The 20,378-nt window shown below is 44.3% G+C and overlaps 1 protein-coding gene across 3 annotated transcripts in view; it reads left to right on the forward strand.

Moving 5' to 3' along the window:
* DMXL1 (Dmx like 1) overlaps positions 1-20,378 on the forward strand; it is a 155,269-nt gene that overhangs the window by 19,597 nt on the left and 115,294 nt on the right. For 2 of the 3 annotated variants that reach the window (XM_050945532.1, XM_050945533.1), the window contains exons 2-5: positions 354-479; positions 5,897-5,974; positions 13,626-13,704; positions 14,558-14,690. In XM_050945532.1, coding sequence (XP_050801489.1) covers positions 354-479; positions 5,897-5,974; positions 13,626-13,704; positions 14,558-14,690 — 416 coding nt within the window. Of the gene's footprint in view, positions 1-353; positions 480-5,896; positions 5,975-13,625; positions 13,705-14,557; positions 14,691-14,738; positions 14,871-20,378 lie in introns of those variants that run through there. The other variant, XM_050945534.1, reaches the window with a different exon arrangement.

A 20,378-nucleotide genomic window follows, 5' to 3' on the forward strand; every position in this document is an offset into this window, starting at 1 on the left:
GTACGTGGAGCAGCCTGCCCTCCTCTCCCACGTGGGCCACGGAGACGTGCTGCCAGTTGCGTCTGGGGTGAGGCAGGCAGGGAGCCTGCCTTACACGCGCTGCGCTGCCAGACTTTTAGCAGCCGGAGACTGCGATCAACTGGCAGAGGCTCCAAGATCAACCAGTTGATCGCGATTTGCTGGTTGGTGACCACTGGTCTACGTGAATGATGATGAACCAAGGATAGCTTCTATAAAGAAGTGCATCAAAAGGGATAACTGTACTTACTGATTCATCTTTATATAGTATCTAGAGGTGGCGGTATTAAGTAGTTGTAGATTTGCCGTAACTCTTGTTTTGTTTCTTTTTACAGGCTTATGCATCAGGATGTGATATTGTTATATTGGGGACTGATTTTGAAAGATTACAAATAATCCCTGGAGCAAAACATGGGAATATTCAAGTGGGATGTGTGGACTGCTCAATGCAGCAAGGGAAGGTATGTAGTAATGTTACTAATAATGTTCAGTGTTAATTTATGGGAGGGATCACCACATAACAGTGCTTTCCAGATAGTTACAAACTCACAGTTTAAGCACAAATGAATAGACAGAGGTCAAGGAAATAACAGTAGGCAAAACTTAATTTACTGAATTCACTGTAGGCAGCATAGCATTTGGGGAGAGGGACCTTGCAAATGAGCTCAGGAAGATTGTACAATGCATAAGTAGCTGCATGGAAGAGGGCACAGAGGCATTGTGAAAATCTGGCAAAAAAGTTGAGGTTGTGAGTATTAGCAAAGAGATATATGACAGAACCTATCTAGAGAGAGAGATATACGAACTTCTTGTTAGTAAGTATGTGAATATGATGCTATGATGCATAAGCAACACAGAGATTTGTGTTACCAGCAGGGTGTTGATAGGCTGGTAGAAGAAAACTGTTTGTTATTTACTCACATTAAATAGAAGAAAACCTATTTGGAACCTACTAGTCTGTATAATTGGATGATCTTACTATTGTTACCCTTGTCCTCTCTTCTTTTTCTTTTCACCTGCTGCATTTTACCTCTATTACTAAAGCGCTATTTCGGGCAGAGGCCATGTCTTCTGTGTTTGAACAGCACTTAGCACCAGAAGGCCCTGATCTTATCTAGAGCTTTTGAATACTACCACAGTAACAAGATACTTGTATGAAAAAGAAACAGATTACGTTCTTGAAATTGTCGTTCATGAATGGTCTTGACGTCTTGCTGTGCAACATAACTTAAGTTCATTTGGCTCAAACGTTCTGCATATGTTAGTCAGTTAATCAAAATATTTAGAAATTAACCAGTCCAACCTAGAAAGTTATAACTAGATAGCTGTTGAACACTACTTTTCCAAGCAAATAATGTGCACAACTGGCAAGTTCTAATGTGGATTAACTGCTCACTTACGTGATACTATGTCAAGTAATGAATCTGCTAAGCAATGATAGGCCATGATACAGCAGGTGACTAATCTGGTGCTGCCTTTTGATTGGAAGCTAATAGGGCAGCCTCAGAACAATCTGTGGGAGGATGGCTCTTGTTAAGGGTGGGAAGCAGTGAGAAGCTTCTGGTGCAACTGAGCTGTGGGTTTTCAGAGTTACTTCTATGTGGCCAGGTCTGTCTTGATTTAAAAATAACAGGTGTTACGTAAATGAACAAATTATACCATACCTGATTCTGACTCCAGTTGATCTCCAGCAATGAAGTTGGTGCACTGCAAGTAGAACGGGCAAATAATTGACTCTTCAGTTGACTTTCAATTCCAGAAGCTAGGGGGAAATGGTTGGGTTGAACTGAATAAAAAAATTCGCAAACTTTTCAACAAATTGAAAAAGTTTGGGTTTTTTCAAGTTGAACAAGACAAAGATGTGACCAAACTGTTGCTTCCCTGTAGATTTGTCCAAAAACAGGAAATTTAGAAAACATGACCTATGGGGAAAGGCTGAAAGAATTGGGCATATTTAGTCATGAGAGGAGAAGGCTGGAGGGGCAGCCTTGGAGAGGACCTGAGTCTTCAGATATGTAAAAGATTGTTTATAAAGAGGACATGGATCAGTAGTTTTCTATGTCCTCCAAGGGATTGGACAAGAAGTTATCATCTTAGAGTGCTGCAATGGTGCTTTAGATTATGTATTAGGAACAGTTTTTAATGGTAAAAATAGCTAAGCACAGAATTCCACTGAGTTCATGCACGTCTCAATATTCTATTTCCATTGTTCTTGTGCATCACTTTTTCGAAAGAAAAGGGGTGTTTGTATGTAAAATCAGGATGGTGGTGAGAAGTGTTTTCTTTTTTTTCCTAATGGATTAAAAAATGTGACCATGAAATGGTAATTACATTGTCATAATGCATATGCAGCCTTACTTTTTAACTTTTCTGACTTTTGAGTTCATCCCTTCGGAACCTTAATTCCTTTAACATACTTTTTGAATATAGTAAACATATGGAAGATCAATTCTGTCCTTAAAAAGAACAAGAGTACTTGTGGCACCTTAGAGACTAATAAATCTATTTCAGCATGAGCTTTCGTGAGCTACAGCTACGAAAGCTCATACTGAAATAGATTTGTTAGTCTCTAAGGTGCCACAAGTACTCTTGTTCTTTTTGCGGATACAGACTAACACGGCTGCTACTCTGAATTCTGTCCTTGTGTGCTAAATAGCATTTAACAGCAAATATATGGCCTTTTCAGTGATTCCCTTTGTCTCCAGAAGAAATGTTTTGCTTTTTGTTGCATTTTCACCTTTGCTTATCTGGTTGTGGACAACCATACAACCCAAGAAGAGGGCATAGACCCCATTGTTGGGTGAGTGCAATATGGATGTCTCCTGTGAACTTCAGAGGATTAAGGTTGATATAGAGGTACAACCAAAAGAAATGCGTGCTTGGAAACCATGCAGGTTGGATTGATTGTTCTAAGTCATGATTTGCTAACTTCAGTATGTTAGGGAACTCCTTACATTCCCTGTTAGAGTTTTGGTTTGGGGAAAGTGGCAAGGGAGAGCAAAGCCTTTGCCTGAGGGCAGCCTCTTCTTTCTGGGTGAGCTACAGAAATGACCTAGTAGAGCTACGTGGGCCTTCTTTAAAATTCATCAGTGCCTCCCCACCCAAAGTATCCTCACTATTATGATGCCAGGGGTGCAGTGAACATACATAACTTTTCTGATGGTGTCACAGTAGTAGTAGTAGTAGTCCTTACAGTAGAACCTCAAAGATACGAACACCAGAGTTACAGACTGACCAGTCATCTAGACACCATGTGAAATCAGAAATAACCAATCAGGCAGCAGCAGAGACAAACAAAAAATCAGATGCTCTACTGCATCTTTACTAGTAGGCACATCTAGACTGCCTATTTCCCCCACCCTCCCCCGCACCATGCATGGGGCAGCCACTTACAGCAAGATGCTATAATGTTATCCTAAACCACAATATTGGTTATACTAATGTTGGCTTAAGAATTACAATTCTTAAGTTTACATCTCCATCTCAGTATTTTACTTTGAGTTCCTGTAGAAGAAACTATTCTAATTTATTCTGAGAATAGTAGATGTATTTGCAGAATCACAAAAATATGGCAATGATAAAGATTAAGTAGAAAATATAGGGAAAATATTAGCTAGAGATGTGTTTTAACAACATGGCTTCTTTAGGCTTTTTGCAGCTTTGACAGAATTATAGCTGGCATATTTGGGTCATGCTGACATGTAAGTTGCTTGAAGAGTCTGACAGGGGTTTTTTTAGTTTTTGTTTTGTGGTTTTTTAAATGTGGAAGTTTTTCCTCTCAGAAGTCAAACCTCTAGCTTTGGTTTGTACTTGCAGCTTAGGTATGACAAAATCACATTCTGTAAAATGGTACTTCAACTGCTTTTTATGCTAGAAATGAAAAGATCTCATATAACGTTAATGGTTTATTTGTAATCCACATTCTTTTGATAGATTTTACAGAAATAACTTGAGTCATTAATTTTATGGACATGGACAATTATACTGTCTATATAGTCTAATAAGAGGTCAGAATTAGAGTCAGTGGTAGGGTGTCTCTCATTCATATTTGTAGTTAGTAGTTCTTGTTCTAGCTCTAGGTAGTGTGATGAGACTCAGCCTGAGGCTTTTAAGGGGCATTTAAGTGTTCATAGGTCTGCATGTAACTTTTCCTATATTTGTTCTGATAACTTGTCCTGGGAGAAGATAATAGGGTGGATGGATTTAAATCATTAGCCAGGGAACCTTGATCTAAATTTATTTTGTATTTTGCATTTGTCTTTTATTTAGTTTGCTAAGGAAAGTTTGATGATGATTGGTTGATAGCCATTAAAACATGCTGATTTGCAATTTAAATATAGCCTTTATATTAAAATTGGTGCTGCCTTTTGCACCTGAGGACAACTATTCTATATCTGTTCACATAGTTAAGCAATTCTATAACTTAGACACATTTAGACAGATCCTTAATTAATTTTTTATTTAATTTGGAAAGTGGTGAATTATGCATTTCTTATTTACTAGATTTTGTACTTGTGATTTGCGTCAAACTGTTTAGACGGAAATTTGAATGCAATTAAAAGCAAAAAAAGAAAAAGGTATTTTAAAGTTTTTAATTAATTACATAAAACTACCTTAAATGTGCTTGATACATAAGAAAAGTGTTATCAAAAAGTTTTTCAGAACTAGTTTTGAATAAAACTAATTGTTTAAACAAAGGAAGTTTAGTGAATTATGAACTGATTATTTGTTTCTTTAAGATTTTACAACTAGCAGATCTCATTCTCTCATACCTAGTTTTTATTCATAGATTGGAAAAGGAAAACAAGCTCTCTTGCTCTTTCAACTTTTTATTTATTTTGTTTTAATTTTTCATTGAACTGAACTAGTCACATTGAAATGAAGAAAATATTCTCTGTACACCTACACCAGAAGAGGCTACTGTTGTCAAAAGCTGATTTTGCACTTTTTGGTTCCAGGGGCTTAACAAGTGGTTTGACTTTCTTTAAAACTTGGCAGTAAATAGATGCTGCTTAACTTTTTTTAAACTTAATTTAAATGGTTTTACTAGATTAGAATAAATTCAGGTCTTAGTATAAGTTGGAATAATTTCAAACAGGGTTATTTATTTAAGAATCTGTATTGAATTTAAATTTTAAAAAATCTGATTTAAATAAAAGTAATTTTTATTCCGCCCTCCCCACTTGACTTTTATCCACCCTGGAAAATAATGGTCGAAAATGTGAGCAAATATGTTTATACGTGTGATTAGCACCAAGACTTTCATTGGTCCCCAAATAAGGCTGTCTTGTAAGCTTTATTTAGTACTCTTGATAAAAATATTAACTATTGTTTTATTTATTATTGTACTATATTTTATAGCTCTATATGACTGGTGATTTAAGTGGCTCTCATGCTTTCAGACACTCAGTGGCACAATGTGTTATGTTAACAGTGAAAAGACGGATCAATGAAGTGCCTTTCATCCTTTCCACAGCATATTAAAAATAGAATCCAATAACTTTTCTTAAAGTGGCTACCTAAATTGCATGTGGAAAAACTCTTGATACTAGATTGAAGATTCATATTAAAATTGGTATCCAATACACTTACTCTTATGGTGGTTGATCCTCAGGTCTTACCCAGAAATACAGTTGTAGGCAAACAGTTTTTTTCAGTACTTCAAGTTTCAAACTTTGCAATGTGTTTTAAAGATTTTCTTATTCTGGTATGTTCCTCAAGTTCTGATCCTTGATTCAGAAGGAAATAGAGAGACAAGCTCAAGGATATAGAGGGAAATATTTTTACAAAGAATGAATGAAAGTAGAATCAATAATCCACATCTCAAATTAATTTTTAAATTAATATTTTTGTTTTATATAACTTTTTTTTATTTTAGATTGCAGCTTCTTATGGAAACATGATTTGTATTTTTGAACCAGTTACTGTCCTGAAACAGAAGAGCAATCATCCTGCTGTAAGTGAATGAACTGTCTTAATTGAAACTTCAACTGCCTTGAAAAATTTAAATAATTGCTATGGTTTACTTTTATTACTTGGGACTTGCCTTTTCTGAGATACAAGATCAGATACCAGTTTAAAATTGGGATATAGGATGTTTATTGTGTGAAAAAGGGGTGGGGCACATGCTAGTTAAAATGCCACTTTATTATACCTCTTCATAACACTTCAGAAGGGGATACATTGGACCAATCCATAATAAACATACGCAGTAACTGTTTCATTTGTAGTGATTCATCTGTGCAAATTTGTGATTTGCTCTCTCTGACCCTGGCTAATACCAATAGAAGGTGCAAAAAGCTCCAAATGGAGTCCTGTAACCTGTGCACAGGGAAGTTTGCATTTAAGCTAGCTAGTAAATGATACGCTTACATCTTGCTGCATCTAGTTTTATAATGCTTGTTTTTATCCTTTTGTAATGCAGCTCTGCTTGTTCTTCTTCGAGTGATTGCTCACATCCATTCCAGTTAGGTGTGCGCGCCGCGCGTGCACGTTCGTCGGAAACTTTTTACCCTAGCAACTCCAGTGGGCCGGCAGGTCGCCCCCTGGAGTGGCGCCGCCATGGCGCTCAATATATATCCCTGCCGGCCCACCCGCTCCTCAGTTCCTTCTTACCGCCGTGTCGGTCCTTGGAACTGTGGAGCGCGGCATAGCTGTCCTCCACGTCCCTAGCTCTCCTTGTTATCTCTCGTTATCTCTCGTATTGTTATAGTTGTTAGTTAGATTGTTAAGTATAGATAGTAGTAATTAAGTGTAAATAGGTTGTAAATAGTTGTTCGCCGGGGGCTTAGCCCTTCCCGGCACCCGGCACCGGGCTCATGCCTGGTTCGCCGGGCTTCAAGCAGTGTGCGGCCTGCAAGAAGCCTATGCCCACCAGCGACCCCCACGACGCGTGCCTGAAGTGCCTGGGGGAATCGCACAGATCGGACAAGTGCCGCATCTGCAAGGCTTTTAAGCCAAGAACGAAAAAGGAGAGAGATCAAAGACTCCGGACTCTCCTTATGGAGGCGGCACTTGACCCGGCGGCTTCACAGGCCGTGATCTCGGCGCCGGCACCGGATCGCACCGGCACCGAAAAGACTCCCCGGCACCGACCTTCTCTGGCACCGGGGACAGAACCAAGACCGTCGAAGTCTGCTACTCCAGCCAGGCAGACCCGACTGGAGCGCCCGGCCTCAACATCGGCCGCGGCGCCGCAGGCACCGTCGACTCCGGGCCCGGCGGGTCCGTCAAGTCCGGTGCCGCCAAGCTCCCCCATGAGATCTGGGGTTGAGATATTGGTCCCATCCACGCCGGAGACCTTCGCCTCGGCTCGGGACCTCATTGCCTTAACTGAGCCTACTCAGTTGCCACCCCCGGTACCTCCGGTGCGGGTCGCGTCTAGAGGCAAGCCCATGATGTCGGCACCGTCTCGGGACTCGCGCTCACGGTCCAGGTCCCGACGTCACGGCAGATCGAGATCTCATCGCCGCTCGCAGTCCCGGCACCGCTCTCCTCGGCGGTACCGGTCGCACTCGCGGCACCGGTCGACCTCAAGGCGGTCGCGGTCGGACTCCAGCCGCCGATACCGGCACCGTGACTCCAGGAGCCAGTCCCGCCGTCACTCGCCGCACCGGTCGACCTCCCGGCACCGAGCTGGTGGCAGGTCCCGTTCGACCTCCCGGCACCGAGCTGGTGGCAGGTCCCGGTCCCGATCCCGGCACCGAAGCGGCGGCCGGTACCGGTCCAGATCCCGGCACCGAGACAGAACCCGGTCCCGATCCCGGCACCGCCATGACTCCCGGTACCGATCCCCGGCACCGAGAAGATCGTCCCTGCCGACCCGCGCAGACCCTTACCAACCAGGGTCTGCCCCGCCGTGGCCTTCTAGACAGCCGTCGGTCTCCTCCCAAACGGACAGCGGGTACGCGTTGGGCACCGACCGGCAGGCGGCGCTATTTCACGACCCGCCACAACACGACCAAGGCCCGCAGCAATGGGGGTTTTGGACACCCTGGGCATACCATCAAGCCCAGGGGCCCCAACAGCTCCCTGCTAGGCCTGCGACGGCGGAGCACAGGGTGCCGGAAGCCTCATTGTCTCGCCCCCCTCCCTCCCCGGATGGGGAGGAAGGGTCCAAGCAGCAAGACTCTGCTCTGGCTCCGGAGACAGAGGCGAGGGCCGAGGGAGACCCTCCATTAGACACTCTCTTGCCGGGGGTCTCCTCATCCTCCTCCCCTGATGAAGCGGTGGCTGGTACCTCCTCCAGTAGCCCCCCCCCCCCCCCCCGCTGGATCTCAGGGCTCACCAAGACCTCCTCAGGCGAGTAGCTCAGAATCTGAGCCTACAAGCCGAGGAGGTCTCGGAAATAGAGGATCCGATTGTTACCATCCTCTCATCGGATGCTCCCACCAGGGTCGCCCTACCCTTCATAAGGACCATCCAGGCCAACGCCAATACCATCTGGCAGTCTCCGGCCTCCATCCCCCCTACGGCGAGGGGCGTCGAGAGGAAGTACATGGCCCCTTCTAAAGGCTATGAGTACCTCCATATACACCCGACACCGTGTTCCCTGGTGGTACAATCAGTAAATGACAAAGAGCGTCATGGGCAGGAAGCTCCAGCCCCCAAATCCAGGGAGGCCAGGCGAATGGACCTCCTCGGCCGTAAAGTATACTCGGCTGGGGCGCTGCAGCTCAGGGTTTCGAACCAGCAGGCCCTGCTCAGCAGGTACGCCTTCAACTCCTGGGTGGCAGCGGACAAATTTAAGGAGCTGCTGCCGCAAGACGCCCGCCAGGAATTTGCAGCCATCTTAGATGAGGGCAAGAAGGTTGCACGTACATCTTTGCAAGCTTCTTTGGACGCTGCAGACTCGGCTGCCCGCACCCTCGCGTCGGGAGTAACGATGCGCCGCATCTCCTGGCTGCAGGTCTCTGGCCTTCCTCCAGAGCTCCAGCATACCATCCAGGACCTCCCATTCGAAGGCCAGGGCCTGTTTTCCGAAAAACAGACCCCAGACTCAAGAGTCTGAAGGACAATCGGGTCATTATGCGGTCCCTCGGGATGCACACACCGGGAACGCAACGCAGACCCTTCCGGCCACAGCAACAACAGCAGCGCAGGCCATATTCCCAGTTCCGCCAACGGCAGGACCTTAACAGGCGCCGTGGCAGGAATGGAAGGCGCAGGCATTCGGGGAACCAAGGGGGGCAAAACCAAGGCTCCTCTAAGCCCCCGCCTGGGCCCAAGCCTTCATTTTGAAGGTGCGCCCAAGGGCGCAGTAACAGTTTCCCCCATGGATCCTTCCCCCCCCGTTTTCCAACCGCCTTTCGTTTTTCCTCCCGGCGTGGACCCAAATAACATCGGACCGCTGGGTCTTACGCACGGTGCAGACGGGATACCGCCTGCAGTTTGTATCATTTCCTCCTTCCCGCCCCCCTTCCTCGTCCCTCTTCAGGGACCCCTCTCACGAGCAATTCCTTCGGCAGGAGGTACAGACGCTCCTCAGCAAAGGAGCTATAGAGGCGGTTCCGGAAAACGAGAAAGGCAAGGGGTTTTATTCCCGTTATTTTCTGATCCCCAAGGCCAAGGGAGGCCTCAGGCCTATCCTCGACCTGCGAGAGCTCAACAAATATCTGGTGAAGTTGAAGTTCCGCATGGTATCCCTGGGGACCATTATCCCATCCCTGGATCCGGGAGACTGGTACGCCGCCCTCGACATGCAGGACGCGTATTTTCACATTGCCATTTGGCCACACCACAGACGTTTCCTTCGCTTCGTGGTGGGCCCCCTTCATTACCAATTTGCTGTCCTCCCATTTGGCCTTTCTACGGCCCCGAGGGTGTTTACAAAATGCATGGCAGCTGTTGTGGCACATCTTCGACGCAGTCGTATCCACGTGTTCCCTTATCTAGACGATTGGTTGATTCGGGGCACGTCGGAACGGCAAGTCTGCAGCCATGTCCGCGTGATCACCGGCATGTTTGCTACGTTGGGCCTCTTGATAAACATGGACAAGTCCACCCTGATACCCACGCAGAGGGTGGAATTCATCGGGGCCGTTCTGGACGCCACTGTGGCCAGGGCCTTGCTGCCGTCGCAGAGGTTCCAGGCATTGTCGGCGATCGTTCAGCGACTGCGGGCAGCCCCCTTGACATCAGTGCGAACATGTCTAGCCCTGTTAGGCCACATGGCGGCTTGCACCTTTGTGACCGGTTATGTTCGGCTCCGCATGAGGCCCCTCCAGTTGTGGCTCATCGATCATTACCGGCCGGCAAGACAGCCGCTGGACATGCTGATCACGATCCCCCAAGGGGTGTTAGATTCTCTCGACTGGTGACTAGACCAGTCCGTAGTGTGTGCGGGGCTCCCTTTCCACCCACCTCAGCCCTCGGTGTCCCTCACAACGGATGCCTCAGATCTGGGCTGGGGGGCCCACCTGGGGACCCTGAGAACGCAGGGCCTGTGGTCCCAGAAGGAGGTGGGGTTGCACATCAACATGCGGGAGTTGAGAGCGGTCCGCCTCGCTTGTCAAACGTTTTGCCATCAGCTTCAAGGTCGTTGTGTCGCGGTGTTTACCGACAACACGACGACCATGTACTATATCAACAAGCAAGGCGGCACCAGATCCTCTCCCCTGTGTCACGAGGCGATGCGACTCTGAGACTTTTGTGTAGCCCACTCCATTCACCTCACGGCTTCCTTCCTCCCCGGAGTACGGAACACGTTGGCGGATCGCTTGAGCAGATCCTTCCTGTCGCACGAGTGGTCCCTTCGCCCGGACGTCGCCCTCTCCATCTTCCGGAGGTGGGGTTATCTCCGTGTGGACCTCTTCGCGTCCGGGGGGAACAGGAAGTGCCAAGCGTTCTGCTCTTTTCAGGGCAGGGAGCCTGGGTCGATAGCGGATGCCTTCCTTATTCCGTGGTCGACCCACTTGTACTACGCGTTTCCCCCGTTCCCTCTGGTCCACAGGGTCCTTCTGAAGGTGCGCAGGGACAGGGCTCGCGTGATCATGGTAGCCCCGGCATGGCCCAGGCAACATTGGTACCCCATGCTGCTGGACCTGACCATAGCCGATCCAGTTCCCCTGCCCCTTCACCCGGACCTGATTACCCAGGAGCACGGGACCCTCTGTCACCCGGACCTGCAGTCGCTGCACCTGGCGGCGTGGCTCCTGCGTGGCTGACCGGTTCTGAGCTGCGCTGCTCCACACCGGTGAGGGAGGTGCTTTTGGGCAGCAGGAAGCCTTCCACGAGAGCGACATATTCAGCCAAGTGGAAGCGTTTCTCCTGTTGGTGCGTGGAGAGAAATCTCCGCCCTATGGAAGTTTCGGTGGCCGATATCTTGGACTACGTTTGGTCCCTCAAACAGCAAAGTCTGGCGATATCGTCGTTGCGAGTCCACCTGGCAGCTGTCTCCACCTTTCACCCGGGTGCGGATGGTCGCTCTATTTTTTCTCACCCGACGGTGTCTAGATTCCTTAAGGGACTGGAATGTTTATACCCTAACGTCCGTCTCCCTGCTCCAACCTGGGATCTTAACCTGGTGTTGTCCCGGCTCATGGGACCCCCCTTTGAACCGTTAGCTACTTGCTCCCTGCTTTACCTCTCTTGGAAGACTGCCTTTCTAGTAGCTATCACCTCAGCTAGGCGGGTGTCGGAACTCCGGGCTCTTGTGGTAGACCCCCCGTATACAGTCTTCCACAAAGATAAGGTGCAGCTGAGGCCACACCCTGCCTTTCTTCCCAAGGTAGTCTCGTCCTTCCACATCAGCCAAGAGATATTCCTTCCGGTTTTTTTCCCGAAACCTCACTCCTCAGGCAGGGAGCAGCAGCTCCACTCGCTTGATGTCCGTAGGGCTCTCGCGTTCTACGTGGAGAGGACCAAGCCCTTCCGCAAATCCCCCCAGCTTTTCGTGGCGGTAGCGGACCGCATGAAGGGGCTTCCTATCTCCTCCCAGAGGTTATCCTCATGGGTAACGTCCTGTATCAGGACCTGCTATGACTTGGTCCACGTTCCTACGGGCCGTGTGACTGCGCATTCTACCAGGGCGCAGGCGTCGTCGCTGGCTTTCCTCGCCCGTGTGCCCATCCAGGAAATCTGTCAGGCAGCGACCTAGTCATCGGTCCACACCTTTGCTTCCCACTACGCCCTGGTCCAGCAGTCAAGAGAGGATGCGGCCTTCGGATCTGCAGTGCTCCATGCCGCGACTTCTCACTCCGACCCCACCGCCTAGGTATGGCTTGGGATTCACCTAACTGGAATGGATGTGAGCAATCACTCGAAGAAGAAAAGACGGTTACTCACCTTTGTAACTGTTGTTCTTCGAGATGTGTTGCTCACATCCATTCCACACCCGCCCTCCTTCCCCACTGTCGGAGTAGCCGGCAAGAAGGAACTGAGGAGCGGGTGGGCCGGCAGGGATATATATTGAGTGCCATGGCGGCGCCACTCCAGGGGGCGACCTGCCGGCCCACTGGAGTTGCTAGGGTAAAAAGTTTCCGACGAACGTGCACGCGCGGCGCGCACACCTAACTGGAATGGATGTGAGCAACACATCTCGAAGAACAACAGTTACAAAGGTGAGTAACCATCTTTTCTTGCGCATGTGCTTCTCAAGTATTTTCAAAAATTCTGCTAATCATTTTGCAAAGCATTTTTTTAGAATATATTTATCTGTAAATTTCAGAGGGTTTTATAACAGTTGGTAAAAACTGTACTCTTATGTTCCACATAGCATGACTTCCTTTGGTGTGGGCAAATTTGTGGAATAGCCTTGTGTTTATCAGTTTGACATGGATCCTAATCTTGATTCTTTTAGGTGCTGATTTATGTGATTTAGAGCAGGTTATTTAATCTGAGTCCACTTTTCTTAGCATACTTTACAAGAATATTGAGTCTTACGTGGCATTTTGCATAGACTCAAGTGTGAAGTATTAAGATGATAGAAGGGTACAAATACAACACAGCGGATTTAGCTTCCATCTTATGTGTATTCCATCAGATCTATGTGGCTTTTAGAGGTTGCAACACAATTTTCTATCGCCTAGGGGATTTAAGAAATCTACTTCCTGAACTATGCTTGCTTTATGAAGTTCCTAAGACATACATAGTACCTATGGGTAATTCAGGAAGCTCTTTTCCAGCTGATACAGATTTCCTACACTTTGTAAAAGATGTGCATGCTTTAAAAAGTCTGTAAGGTTTTACATTTGTAGACGTTCCATTTAATTATTCCATCCTCCAAATGCTCTTCAAAATTAGCTGAGAATGCTAGTTTTCATTAAGACTAGATTAAAATAAGATTTAATGTTCTAGATAAAGCTATTGATCTTTCTAATTTGTCTGAATTCTAAATTTTTAACAAATCAAGATGCAACTGAGTCTCTCAGTTTTTAGACCCTTCATATCTCTTCATATTTCTTGAAACATGAGATCACAGCTGTGACTTGTATGGCCTTGACTTATCCATTCAGAGAAATGCCAAATGTCTGTTGCCTAGTAAAACTTTGAATGCCATACAGGCATAGTGTTTCAGTAACTATCTATTAAATGGGTAATCATTAAATGTGTTGAGTTGTAAATATCTCACTTAAGCTAATGAAGTGTGCTAATACTTTTGATTTTAGGGAATGTATTACCAGTGGCAGAAGAGTGGTCAAATTTTACTGGACTCCATAGCACATAATATAACGTGGGATCCCACAGGTAAGAATGGAATTAACTAAAACTTCAGATTGTTTAATATCACGTGTTAAGTTTGAATTCTTCTTTAGGGAGAAGAGATGATTTCATTTTGTTATAGCAAAACACGATATGTCCAGGGAATATGAGGAGAGTGTTGTGAATGCCACTTGTCACCTGCATTCTGAGATGCTTATGTATTTTCAATGAGAGACGTTTTTATTTAAAAAAAAAAAAAAAAAAGTGCCTGCATCTCAGTCATATCTCAACAAACCAATGGTCTTTAATGTTGTCCTATTCTTTACAGTGTCCAGTGCTGGCTGCTTCAAAAAAGAGTGGGGGAGTGGCTTAAAAAAATTGTATGAAAGAGGGACATTTGAACACTTAATTCCAGACCACAATTGGGGGTAGTGATAACAAGGTGCCAGGATTGGTAACTCTTGTAATTAGATCCTCATTATTGCATATGCTCTAATATTTTGAAAGGAGTATATTTAGGTGTATTATTACAGAAGTGCCTAATGTCTTTTGTTGAACAAATGCAAACTACTTTGGAAAAAGTGTGCTTTTATGTATTTGGACCACAGATGTCCAAATTAAACGTAAAACATGACTTAATATGTAAAAAATAAATGCTGTCTTTTTTTTTTTTGTAAGGTTTATCTAGTCTGACAAGGTTTTGCTGCATATGGCACCTTGTAGGATTATGCCTATTGCATTGGTTTGATTTATGTATAGAAAAAGAGACGTTATTTGTAGTATGTTATGGCTCTTGCCAGTGTTTGTGGTACAGATTAATTGCCTTTTTCTTCAGTATAGAAAGCTATGCCTCATAATTTGATTTATGCATGTTATAATTTTAAACTTTTTGTTGTAGGCACTCGCCTCTTGACTGGTTCCAACTGTTTGCAGCTTTGGTCCAATGTTAATTTGGAAAACCAGTCTGAAGATGGCAATCCTGAAAGAACAGATGTTAGCTTTGGGGACTGGAGATGTATGTGGCAATGCAAGTAAGAAGCGAATTTACAAAAAACATGAAACCTCAATAAAAGCAAAGTTGACCATTGTTGTAGTCCATTTTTTCCACATGAAACTCTTAATGAATTACAGTGGTGATCATCCTGCTATGTATGAAATTTCTGAAATATTAATGAAGACATGAATCTGTTCAGTCCTTCGAATTATTATAGGTGGGTGATTCTAAACACATTTCATTCTGCTTCCCAGATAAGTTTAGCTGCTTGAAAGGTGTTTGTTTGTTTTTGTTTTGTTTTTGTTTTTTGTTTTTTTTGGAGAAGATCCTACTGAAATACCTAGTATAACTGGTTTTATCAATATATCTCTCACTTCCTGCAAAAGCAAGGAAAATGTGGGAAGCGGTGAATTCAAGTAGAAGTAGTACTAATGTGTGAGATCATAAAGGCTAGAAGAACAGAAATCTTAGATAACTTAGTACTATTTTGGGACTACTGGCTTACTATAATTAAGGGAATTAAGTGAAACTTGGCTCCCTATCTAGATCCTTTATAAATAAGGTTCTTCAAATGATTGTCCACATGGATTCCTCTCCTGGTTCACGTCGCCGTGATATTGGATTCTTTAGACCAGTAATGTGCATTAAGGCTACATCGTCTTCTGTCCTCCCATCTAACAGCATGAAGGGCTGAGCGGACCCAGCTGCCACTGAGTTCCTTCTTACCGTTCATGGCAGTGAGATGAAACCCCCTAAGAACATAAGCTATCTCTCTCCTGCCATCCATCTCCGTCCTCTGACAAACAGAGGCTAGGGACACCATTCCTTATCTGTCCTGGCTAATAGCCATTTATGGACTTAACCACCATGAATTTATCCAGTTCTCTTTTAAACGCTGTTATGGTCCTAGCCTTCACAACCTCCTCAGGTAAGGAGTTCCACAAGTCGACTGTGTGCTGCGTGAGGAAGAACTTCCTTTTATTTGTTTTAAACCTGCTGCCTATTAATTTTTATTTGGTGACCCCTAGTTCTTGTATTATGGGAATAAGTAAATAACTTTTCCTTATCCACTTTCTCCACATCACTCATGATTTTATATACCTCTATCAAATCCCCCCTTAGTCTCCTCTTTTCTAAGCTGAAGAGTCCTAGCCTCTTTAATCTTTCCTCATATGGGACCCTCTCCAACCCCCTAATCATTTTAGTTGCCCTTTTCTGAACCTTTTCTAGTGCCAGTATATCTTTTTTGAGATGAGGAGGCCACATCTGTACGCAGTATTCGAGATGTGGGCATACCATCGATTTATATAAGGGCAATAATATATTCTCAGTCTTATTCTCTATCCCCTTGTTAATGATTCCTAACATCCTGTTTGCTTTTTTGACTGCCTGTGCACACTGTGTGTACATCTTCAGAGAACCATCCACGATTACTCCAAGATCTTTTTCCTGACTTGTAGCTAAATTAGCCCTCATCATATTGTATGTATTGTTGAGGTTATTTTTCCCTGCAATGTACACCTGTTCTCTGTGCACACTCTGCTAGCATTAGTGTGGTGTTAGTATTGTTAATTAGGTGTTAAGTTTTTTTGTGCCAATGGATGAAAAGACTAAGTCATATATTTAGTTTATAGGCTAGATGATACCTCTCTCCAGCTGTGGATCTAGGAATATGTCAGTAGCTAAACCTCAGAGATTCAAAACCTGTCCACCCTGTGAAACTTAATGTAGTTTTAACAACAGATTCCACAGGTGCTGCTTTTGTCTCAGGCTCAACACTCACAGGGCAGCCCATGTCCTGACAAAGGTCCCTCTAGCACAGGGGAGGGCAAGTTGTAGGCTGGATCTGCCTGTTAGGGCTTTCAGTCCAGCCCTGTAGTGCAGTGGGGCTAAGGCAGGCTTCCTGCTTGCCCTAGCCCCGTGCTGCTCCTGGAAGTGGCTGGCACGATGTCCCTGCAGCCCCTGGAGGAGAGGGTAGGCAGAGGGCTCTGTGTGCTGCCCTTGCCTGCAGGCAACATCTCCGGCAGCTCCCATTGGCCAGGAACCATGGCCAATGGGAGCTTTGGGGAGTGGTACCCACAAGTGATGGCAGTCCTCCCGCCCCCGTCCTCTGGCAGCTCCCATTGGCCAGGAACCGTGGCCAATGGGAGCTTCGGGGAGTGGTACCCACAAGTGATGGCAGAGCCTCCATCAGACACACCTGAACATCTCCTAATCCCCTGCCATGCGCCTCTTTACCCCCGGCCCTGAGTCCTCTCCCACACTCTGCACGCCAACCCGCTGCCCTCAGCCCCCTAACCCCCTGCTTTGAGAAACTAAAAGCCATCCTGACTAAGGACCTCTGAGAGCCTGCACTTCCTTCCAGAGTTGGAGGCATCCAATTCTGCAGCATATGCCATGGTCACATCTGTGGAGATCAGAAGACTGGAGGTACAACCACAATTTAAGACCTTCCCTTTGAGGGTTACTTACTTAATTCTAAAACAGAGGAGACCTTCCACTTGTCGAAAGACTGCAGGGCTTTGTTTAGGTCTGTATATTAGGTCATCCCTAATTAAGAAGCAAGTAATACCACAGGATTGCTTCAGGCAGCATCCCTTTACCCAGGTCTATTAGAGAGAGAGAAGCAGAGGTGTCCCATTTACATTCCTCCAGCTCTTCTTCCACCACTGCACAATCTGCATCTTTTGCCTGGTAGCATGTTTGCTGCCAGAGTCTAGACCCTGACAAAATTGCTTATTCCAGCGCAAAAAATGGAATTTAGAAATGTTGTTTCCCTTGTTCCTTTGAGGTCAAATTCCCTTTACCGGACTGCTGCAGCACAGAACTTGATCAATAGTTGACGTTGCTTTTCTGGGAGAGAAGCTTTCGGCTTACAGTAGAGCACTTTAGAATGTGAGAATTTCCCCTCTGTCTGCTGAGCACTTAAAGTGACTTCGATTTCCAGAAATAGGAATGTATTTAACCTCCCTTCTAGAAGCTTGTGTATTAAATCTGAATTTCTTCTGGTTCCCTCACTCTATTCAGTGCAACTCAGCCCAGCTGCCATTTCAACCCATTTTTCACAGGTTTTTCTCACCAACACAGCAGTGGTCTAGCCTATACTAGTAGATCATTTATAAGGCCTTCTTTGTTGTCAGGTAATACTTCATTTGAAATTTAGAGTTAGGGTCCCAGAGAATTACCAATTCTAACTTAGAGTCTCATCTACTTGTTCTGCTACAGACGGAAGTTTCTCCCCAAGTTTTCATGCCTCCCAGATAAGGAGTTTAGAAGCCTTACACTAAAACCTGAAGATCACTCCTTTAAGGGGAAGGGATGGGTTAAATATATTTTAGTGTTTTTGCTGTTAGATTATTTTCAACATCACATCTTGAAATGTTTCATGGACATAAAAATAATGGATTTTAGTATGAACTAGTTTGTTATGGAAATTCTTCTTTTCTCAGAATTGAGATTTCCTCAGCACGTAACGCAGTCGGGTCCCAAAGATTTTTAATTGTAGCATGTGGAGCAGGTACTCTGTCTTTGGGAAAACACTGTAGCATTGCTTCTTTTTATAAATTTTATAGCTAAATTAGCTGAGGTTATGCAGAACATAGCCATTTGTAACTGACAATCTTATTTTTGTTTAAAGCAAAATGAGGGGAATCAGAATTTGAGATGTTACGCAAAGATCTTTATAATAGTGGCTTCCTTCATGCCCATGTCTTTGATGATCTTGGGGAATCCATTAGAAAAATCTGAAGGATTAGTTCAAAATGGATCAACCTGCTTTCCCAGTCGAGGTACTCAGCAAGAACTCTCAACATAATAGGTAATCTTTCTGGCCATTTTCTTCTCCTGGCTCCAGGAGGTATTATTTCCAACTTCCCAGGATTGAGGTCAACCCAGATACTCCAGCAACTGGGAAAAAAAGGTAAACAGAAGGTTTACGACTCTTTTCAGGCTAAGAATAAAATGAAATATTTTCCTTTTACTTTTGGACCGGTTGAATTGTAGAAGTATTCTACATTCTTCAAAACGTAGTACTCTGTAGAGTTTCAAGGAAGTCCCTCTTTCCCCCTCTCCTTTCTACTATGGCAATGAACTTGCATTTGCACAGATTTATTTTCAAATATAAGTTTTAACATCAGCACACCCTCACTACATCATCCAGATCCTCTTTTTTTCAGGTTGTTTATAGTTCCTGTGAAAACAAGTGCATTCTGTTCTATTTCAGTGTGTAACAGAAAAAAGATAAATAGAAAATACTCTCATTCTCTCAAAAAATGGCTTAATTTTTACCTTCTTTGTTTCATAAATCTCAAAAATGTGAGATCTGGTCACAGCAGTTCTCACTTCCTGCTATTAATTTTAATTTTATTTGGAATATAATGTATAATGGTATATAACATCATGTAGGGTATTAAGATCACATAAAGAAAGAGGGTACTTAGGTCTGTCTTAAATTGATTCAAAACCTAAAACAAAAATACCGTCTCTGGAGTTTGCCTATCCTTTGAGCTCATTTTTAAGACTTACCAAGTGATGATTTTCCTGGTTTTAAACTTCTGAAAAAACAACTTTTTTTTTTCTTCCAATAGTCAGCTCAGATAATTGCATCATGACAATGGAAGAGGGATGTCATCTTTATGCCTTGTGTGCTTGTATCAATGTGTGTTTTACCCAGTTTCTTCAAATAACCAAAATGGTTTGGGAAATAAATCTAGACAGAACATCTGCATTGCTGACCACAGTATAAAGATGGTGCTAGGCACATTATGGAAGCATCCCTGTTTTTCAGTATCTTATTTTGCCACAACCCCCTCAGAAAATGTTTCAGATTTCACAGTCAGGAATCAGTCTTCAATAATGTTTATACACTCCTGTTGGGTAACTGTCTGTCTATAAAAATCATAAACTTTCTGTAATTAAAAGTGTGCAAGAGGATTTGTGGGGTTTAGTATATCTAGAACATGGATATGTGCCTTTGTCTAAATCAGCTCCAGTCTGATGGAGACATCACATAAATTCAAATGGTGTCCATCCCTACTGGAGCCCACCCTAAACTGAGTACTGTTGGACACTGAACTACTTAAATTGTGGCCTTGTTATAAAGATTTCTGATTTACATCACTGAGTTTTGTCTTATGATTATGCTCTGGTAGGTATTCATCACAATATAGGTGAATTGATGACCAACTTGTCACTTATAGATTTGTTCATTGGTTAAGCCTTACATTTTAGATTTTTCATTTTTCTAAAAATCCAAGGCTAATGGAAATTTTAATCACTGATTTTTAAAATCTCAATATTTACAATTCCAACATCCATGCAGTAGCTGAGTGCACAAACAGTGAAAGCCTACATATTTTTCAATGGAAGTGAGGTGCAGTGCAGTGAAAGCACAACCTAATTAACTAGATTTAAAAAAAAGAAATCTTTGTTTTAATTATCAGGCTAGCAGTAATAGTAATGAGGACTACTTCAAGTGGTGTGTTAGATTTAAAAACAAAACAGAAAATCAATACTGCTTTAATGTAGTTCTCTGGGATATATGGTGCAGGAAGAGAAGTGTTCTTATGGTTTGTTCATGGAAAAAACTGAGTGGAATTGAATTTGAAGTATGCGTGAGGTGGGGATTGAGCACATCTGGGAAAAGCAGTTTAAGACCAAACCATCAGGACCCACCTCATCACAATCACATTGTCCCTGGCAGGAGACAGCAGGTCATCTGAACCTG

The sequence above is a fragment of the Gopherus flavomarginatus genome, chromosome 3, assembly GCF_025201925.1.
Source record: "Gopherus flavomarginatus isolate rGopFla2 chromosome 3, rGopFla2.mat.asm, whole genome shotgun sequence".
NCBI classification, from domain to species: domain Eukaryota; kingdom Metazoa; phylum Chordata; order Testudines; family Testudinidae; genus Gopherus; species Gopherus flavomarginatus.